The 8061-nt window shown below is 47.0% G+C and overlaps 1 protein-coding gene across 1 annotated transcript; it reads right to left on the bottom strand.

Moving 5' to 3' along the window:
* Nucleotides 1–2205: 2205 nt before the first annotated feature.
* LOC136484224 (F-box/LRR-repeat protein At3g48880-like) lies at nt 2206–7603 on the bottom strand. Its single transcript, XM_066481450.1, has 2 exons — nt 7189–7603; nt 2206–2990 (listed from the first exon to the last, which is right to left on the bottom strand). The coding sequence occupies exons 1-2, from the start codon at nt 7542–7544 to the stop codon at nt 2453–2455; spliced, it is 894 nt and encodes a 297-aa protein (XP_066337547.1). The 5' UTR covers nt 7545–7603; the 3' UTR covers nt 2206–2452.
* Nucleotides 7604–8061: the final 458 nt, after the last annotated feature.

Genomic DNA, 8061 nt, shown 5'->3' with positions numbered 1-8061 from the left:
TGCACAATAATTTTCTAGAAATAGCACATCGCAAATTCGCAATTCGTAGCACCGTTCCGGCGCGTCCGAATCCGAAGCCATGGCAGACTCCAAGGAGAAAGAGAAGGAAGAGCAGGCGCGCAAGGCTCACGCGCTCGCCGAGAAGTGCTTCCTCGCCGGCAACGTCTTGGCCTCCAGGCAGTGGATGCAGTCCGCGGTCAGGCTGGCGCCGGACCTCCCCGGCACGCCGCAGATCCCGACTTGTACGCCGTGCTGGACCTAAATCCCGGAGGCGGCGTCACCCACGACGACATCAAGAAGCAGCACCGGCGGCTCTGCCTCCTCGTGCACCCCGACAAGAACCCCTGCGCCGCGGCCGACGGTGCGTTCATGCTCATCCAGGCCGCCTCGCACGCGCTCTTGGCCAAGCACCCTCCCCCTGGTCCTGGCACCGCGGTGCCCGCGCCGGCCAACCAACCCGTGCCGCCCCAGCCGCAGCGCCAGCAGACTGCCGCGCCACCGACTCCGAGGGCGCCGGAGCCGCAACCGAGGCCGCGGCGGCCTCAGGTCGTGCAGATGGCTCGGAGACCGGTGCCGCCGCCGCCGACGAGACCTGAGGCGCCGATGCCACCGACCTACTCGCAGCAAGCCAAGCAAGCGAAGCCGACGCAGAAGGGCAGGCGGAGGAGGGGTTCTACGCCTCCGAGGCCCCAGTTCACTTCGCCGATCGCGGACAAGTGCCCGGTCTGCGGCGCACGGGTCAACAACGGCGGCGGGAGCAATTTCCGGTGCATCAACTGCCAGTGGAGTCCGCTGGACGGCAGGCATGACGACGACTACGGTGACGACTTCTTCGACTAGCGCTCAAGGTCTTCTTGGATCGAACACATTCGGTTTCAATTTGGTGCTGGGAGAGACGTATGATTAGGGTTCATATTGCATTTCTTCTGTGGGAAAAGACACATTGGGCCGAGGCACTAAAACTTTTATGCTTGTAGACATTGATTGATGAAAATTTTTTGCAATGAAATGAGACTAGAGCAGGGTTCCTTGTTCTCTTGGGAACGTAGCACGCGTGAAATAAATTTGTAGGGTTTGAATCATATTTTCATATGACCCTTTTTTTGAACAAAGAATTAGACATCCATAGATCTTATGAAATCCATATTGAGTATATAGTTTGTTCCATCGGATCGAATTTTAGGGAAAATATAACATTGTCTTCCAATGTTTCCATATGATCACGCCACAGGAAAGTTTCTTATTTTAAAAATTCATACAGGATTTGCTAGTGCTAGTTAATTTCCAGTGTTTTTCAGCGGTTCGGTTTCGGGTCGGATATCCGCGGGTTTTGAGTCCGCGGGTTTCAGTTTCGGTTCGTGGTTTTCGCCCACGGTTTTTCGGGTTCGGATACCCGAAATACCGCGGGTTTGGGGCGGGTTTGAAAAATAACCCGCGGAGCTCCATCGGGTACCTGAAATAATTCGGCCTACTAAAGGCCCATTAGGAACCCGCAGAGCTTATTGGTTTCTCTTAATTTTCACAAGCAGAAGGGTTGCTGTGAACTTCTCCCTGAAATTGTTGCTGTATTGTCCCTGAACTTGGTGTTTAAGACTTGTATTGTTACTGTACTTGCCTGGTATTGTTGCTGAAATTGTTAGTGAAATTGTTGCTGTATTGTACTGTTACTGTATTGATTAAGACTGGTATACTGTGCACTGTGCTGTTCATGTTCGGGTTTCGGTTAATCCGTCGGGTTTTGGGTACCCGCGGGTTTCGGTTTCGGGGATGGATTTTCACCCGAATCGGTTTTCGGATCGGATTCGGATTTTCGGTTCGGGTTTCGGTTTCGGGTGCCCAGGCACTCCACCCGATCCGAACCCGCCCCGTTGCCATCCTTAGTTTTTCCTGTGAAATAAGTTCACATATGGTCCACCGGCTATGTAGTTTGTGTGGCGGTCAAGCCTTGAGACTTGCAAGAAATGAATTGATCTTTCTAGGGCCGATGTAACTCACCACCCAGCAGTGCAAGAAATGAAATGATCTTCCTAGGGCCGAAATAAGTCACCACCCAACAGGTTTGATTCCGTGGTGAAATCGCTTGCAAATAGGCACAGATGTTTCATATCTCCACGCCTAGTTCATGGGGGAACGGTATACGCACAATATTAACGCAAGATGGCTGGATAGGATATGTTCAAAAAAAGAGGTTTCATTAACACTGGCTACAATGATTTACTACATTCAAAAGTTGTCAATGTAATGCTCAATTCATAGCACCTACCGGGAGCTGTTCAAGCGAATCGCTTGAATCTGGTTACTGCAGAGGAGGCATCAGGGTGAGCTAAACATTTTAAGTTGCACATTTGCTTGTACATACAGCTCAAACACAAAATTTGACAGAGGTCTGAATTTTACAGCCAGAAAAACCTCATAACTTGAACAATACACACACAAAAAGACGCCTTTTGGTTCAGGAAGCCTGTGAAGGTCCAGCCAGCCAGTCCATGACCTTGTGCTCCATCATGCACTTGCAGGGTTCTTGAGGGTTAATGTTGTGCTCTCCACAGTTGGAGCAATCCATGAACTCCCCAAGCTCGAATTTCGAGTTCCAGAGGAAGACCTTGAGCCGCGAAGCTTTCTCAAGAACTGAGCTTAAGATGGCTGATGTCTCATAACCTGAGATGTCCAGGTGCTCGAGCTCCGCTAGGCAATCAAGGAACTTTAGTATTGCGGCGGAAGACATGTCAGCGCTTGGTATCTCCAGCTTCTTCAGATTAGGAAGAGAGTTACAGATGACTGAGGCCATCTCTTCATCCACGTACAGTGCAGACACCTTCAGCTCCACAAAGTCTGGGCAGCACTGGTGCACATGCAGGAGGACATCATAATTTATCAGAGTCTCATCCACTGCCATGCCTTTAAGCGAATGAAGTCCACCTATCGCCTTACAGAACTGATCGTAAGTCATACAGGTGCTAGGAAGGCTGAAATACTGCAGGTTTGGACACCTAGGAAAACAACAGAGAAATAGGATTAGCTTTAACGCATATATTAAATAACCATAGTCACATAGGAACGTTTTAAAGGCCAACTGTTAGCTGATTCCTTTAAAAAACTATTAACCAATTAGGGAAACAAATCCATGTGGAAGTGAAACGAAAAGCATATTTTGCCACCTGCTGATGATGACTGTTACGAAAACTTATAACAATCAGAATGAAGCAAAAAGCCAAGAAAAAAACAGCATCAAAACAACACAATTGATTTGAAGGAAAAAAAAAACAGTGTGGAATCAGTCTTGCAAGTTTGCGTCTGCTGCAAATTTTGTCTGAAAATATCATTCACACCTGCCAGCCTGCCTGTGCTCTAACAAAATTTATAAAATGAGTTTGTAAACTTGTACTGGGAACTAAATTACCAAAAAATAGTGACACAAAAAGCACGTCTATAGCAAATTAAGCAGTTAAGCACATCCATTGCATTGATCAAATAACCGTATGAAATATTCTAACAATACTGAAACACATCGGAAGTTTTGTTATATAACATGGCTGAAGGAAATCTATAACCAAAGTTTCTTGTAGTGTACAAGAACTGCAGAGGCGAAGTGTCGGGTATCAGTATCGGGGATACCCGAAGAAGGGATCTGAGGACCACGGACGACAACTTGCCTAGATAATCAAGGACGTATTTCAGTCTCGACCGATCCCGAAGGGACGGTTTCCGCCTCGCCAGACCCCTCAGGCACGAGACCCGTGTCGCCCGACCCCGAGGGTACGAGAGCCGTCTCGCCCGACCCCTCGGGCGCGGGCTCTGTCTCGCCCGACCGGGTCCGCACCACCCCCAACCACTACGGGTCCAAGCATGTGGGCTTGGGTCAAGCCTCTGACACCAGAAGGGGCGTGGGCACGCCTTGACGCGACCTGTGGCCATGACAGGCCACGCCCGGGGGATTGCATCGCCAACAGTGACGGGTGCGTGGGCGCTGTGCTGCTTAATCCCCGTACGGCCACTGACAGGCACGTCGGTTCACCACGCCGTCCACCGGGACGGGATGGGACTCCACGACCAGCTGATGACGTCGAGGCATGGCACCAGTGGTGAACAGGAGCCTGACGTGGAGCCGTCACTGTCCGCATCTACAGGACCGGCAGGACCTGCATAAAGAAGATGAAGGACGCCGCGACCCTAGAGGCCTTCTTCTCCCTTGCTTTTCTCCTTTTCTCTCTCTTTCTCTGTAACCTGCGCCTTCCCCTACACCTATAAAAAGGGAAGCAGGACGCCCCATGAGAGAGACGAGCACATGGCGGAACGAGCTCAACAAGACTCAACTCCGTTCGATCTTTTCACCAGAGACTTGGGACCCTCTCCCTCTCTCGCCCGTTTGTAACCCCTACTACAAACTAGTGCCGGTAACACGAGCAGCAGCAGACTGGACATAGGGACATTCCGCCCGAACCAGTATAAATCCTTGTGTCCTCCGAGCACACCATCAGGGTCAAACGCGCAGATACAAATTTACTAGCTGGGGTTCGAAACACCGACACGCAGTGTAATATCTTAGTTGATCCAAACAAAAGATAGATTAGATCTGTACATGATTGAAAAAGTAATCCAACTGCACACCTACATATCAAAGGAAACCCATTTGGACATGTCTGCTATGATGCAGGAGTGAACTAGACCACATAAACCCTCTGTTCTATACTTCCGATTCAACCTTGCTACTCTGTTCCCTTTTAACGTACTTTTTATCTATATTCTGCAATACAACAGTCAGATTGAAATACTTATCATATGAATAGACCATACATGTTTCAGTGAAAAGTTACTGGTTGAGGTACTTGTGTGTCATATACTCATGCCCATTAGAATTAGCAACTAACCTATTTCAAATTTGATAGATGGCAAAATTTACAATGTTCATAGCATACATGACATGACAGGCACAAAGAGCCAATGAGTCATATCAATTTTATATTGGTTGAATTCCTGTGTCACTGGTAATTATTTAGACTGCTGCTAAATTTCTGAATGTAGCTTTTTAGTTCTTGAGTTGTAAATGGTGTCAATTTTCATGAATTAAGTACTATATGGTCCAACTTTATCTCCAGTGCTACCTCTGATTAGTTAGAGGATATTCATTCTTCGATGTAAAGCTAATAAAAAGGTAATAAATACATGTTGGATTACAGATAATAGTAACAAAATGGTGAAAGAAAACGCAATATATAATGAACAAAACCAAATAACAAAAAACTACAAAAAAAAGAAACTAAAAGTTCCCTTCTCTGACTTGCACAACTGAATCACCATTACATGCTGTATGTTCTAATAACAAAACAGGCATGCTGCAATCAAATTCATGAACACTGATGCCCTTTTCATGCTGTTATTTTTTACTATCCAATGTAATACACATACACTTAGCTACAATTAGATATTGATGCGGCGTGGCCTCCTGGGAGATCGGAGAGGAGAGTGCAAAAGCAGCTGTGACTGAGAATGAGAGCAAAGCGGGTAGCGAGGAAGGTCAGCGGTGGAGTCTTCTCTGGTGGCCGCGGCTGAACCGCCAGGCGCCACCGTCGAAGGGAAAACCCCACCCCGACACAGGGAGAGTTTGTTGCGAACAGTACTTTTCAGCCTGGCTTTTCAGCGAAACGAACCGGCCTAGCCACGGTTTGGACCCGCCGGCTTGCATGGTCGGCGCCTGTATTTGCGCCAACAAACGGGTCTATAACAGATATGCAGTCAAGCAAGGCTGTACCAAACTGCTACTATAACATTTAAAATGACTTGGGGTGACAAAGAAGCAATCTGTGAATATACTGAAACTGAAATGCACTGATTTCAACTGGTTAGTGGCAAACAAGGGAAGGTTCTGAGAAAAGAAGTTGGGTGGCAAGGCTAGCCATGTGAAAAACAAGCAAAAGGCAGGAGTAGGAAAGCAGATGCAGATTGCAGAGTTGTCTAAAGAGGTATGCAACTTGATATTCATGTATATATTAAGGTGGTCTAAGAGATGGAGAGAATTGGAAAAGCAAGAAATGGGGCGAAAGAATGCATGAGATATGAGAAGAAGAAAAATCATGAACAGTGACAACGTGCAGGGTAATAACAAAAGGGCTGGACTTTAAGGAGGGAATAGGCACAATACTGGGATGCAATTGAAGGTTGTAGACCAAATATATTTGACAACAGTGATGGATATGTGACAAAAAAGGACTATGAGAAGAGGGTAGACAACAATAGAATACTAGTGCAACACACATGTTATAATTGCACACATGGCTTACAAGGCATTACCATATTAATATATACTAAGCAGAGATAGGTAACTTCACTCCAACTGGATTTCTAGTCTAAAGAAAACTCATCTGCATACATAAAGCTAGACCTTGAAAACTACAGAAAAAAAAGGGCCACAATAGTAGCTTCAACCCACAAATTGCCACACATGCACAGCCTATCAAATTCTCATACAATATCTTCATTTTAGACATATCTTTTTTATTCTAATTTTGTGATTGCTTTTGACTGGCCATTCAGAATGCAAGTTCATTAACTAGTGTGGTTGTTCCTAAGCTATCAGTGCTAGAAGCTTCACCATGAGTTACCCAAAAAACAGGCCATAAATCTTTTCGCAGAACATTCCAGATCTTTATTTTCTACCCACTGGGACCAAACGACCAAGCAACATTATTCCTTGAACCATTACATCTCTTCAATGTCAGTATCATATCATCAGGTAAATGCATAATGTCAAGAAACAACTGTTCCAACTAAATAAAATAAACATAGAAATCGGTACAGGTACTCTCACCATCGTTTTCAGATTGCTATGGGTTATGGCTATACAGACAGTGAAATTACAATTCACATATGTTTTCTCTGCGACAACACATTACAAATGAACATCGCAAAAACTCATAAGAAAATCAGCAAAGCATCCGTATGCAAGCTTTCAGGAATCTGGCACCTATCTACAGAAATGAAAAAGTAACACATTCACCTACAATGAAAGCTATCTTTAAATAAGCGAATTCGGGAGGATCTGATGCAAATATACAACGCCTCCTAGTCCTAGCTAGTACCATAACCTAATTAATTTTTAGCATTAATAAGGCGTTAATTAAAAGGTCAACGGACATTTCCTCACGGGAAATAGCCAGACAAGATCAAAGGGATAGGGAGAAGAAATTTCACCTCTCAGCGAGGAACAAGAGATGGTCCTCATCAGCAAACTCGGGGAGCAGCACGGCCTCGATCCGCCCTTCGGCCGACTTGGCGGCGACCTCCAGGATGCCGAAGAGCGCGGCGTGGACGGGCACGCCAGAGCTGGAGTGTCCCGGTCTCGCTGCGCGCCGGCCGGAGGTGACGGCGACCCAATCGCGGAGGTCGACGCGGCGCCACGCGAGCGGGTCCCGCGCCGCGGCCCGCCACGAAGAGCAGGCGCGGGAGGCGCCGCCGGAGAGCAGGTCCGGCGCGCCCACGCGGGTCATGATCGCCACCAGGAGGTCGTGCTGCAGCTCCGCCCACGGACGGCTCGGCGGCATCGCCATGGACGGATGGGGAGCGAGAGCCGAGACGAGAAGCTCCGTACTTCTAAAATGAAGACGAAAATGTCATCAAAAAATGGGTGTGCTTGTTTAGTTGAGCTTATCTATAAACATAAATAATATATAAGCCCAAATAAACGAAGTGGGCCGCCAAACAGTCCAGCGTGGAATTTTGAACATGCCTACCTTCACGATCACGAGAACTGTGACCTCGGCGTAGCCCAGACGTCGCTGCATGATATTTTGGTCCACTGGGCATATGTCACTCGGCCCACTTCACATTGTCAATACAAAAAGCGAAATAAAATGGGTACTGTGAGCGTGCATGAAGAGACAAATACCAAAAGCAAATTCCTTTTCTTGTGCCTCTATCTATTCTTGGGCAATTTGGACCATGGCAACAACCTTAAATTTGAAACATGCCAAGAAATGGTATCCCCTTGGAACAATGCTGAAAACCGCAACCAATTAGTTCTCCTAAAGGTAGAAGGCATGGAATTATCTTTTGAGAAAATTACCT

The sequence above is a fragment of the Miscanthus floridulus genome, chromosome 1, assembly GCF_019320115.1.
Source record: "Miscanthus floridulus cultivar M001 chromosome 1, ASM1932011v1, whole genome shotgun sequence".
Taxonomy (NCBI): domain Eukaryota; kingdom Viridiplantae; phylum Streptophyta; class Magnoliopsida; order Poales; family Poaceae; genus Miscanthus; species Miscanthus floridulus.
Note: the sequence above shows the minus strand (reverse complement) of the source record. Positions and strands in the feature narration are given on the sequence as shown.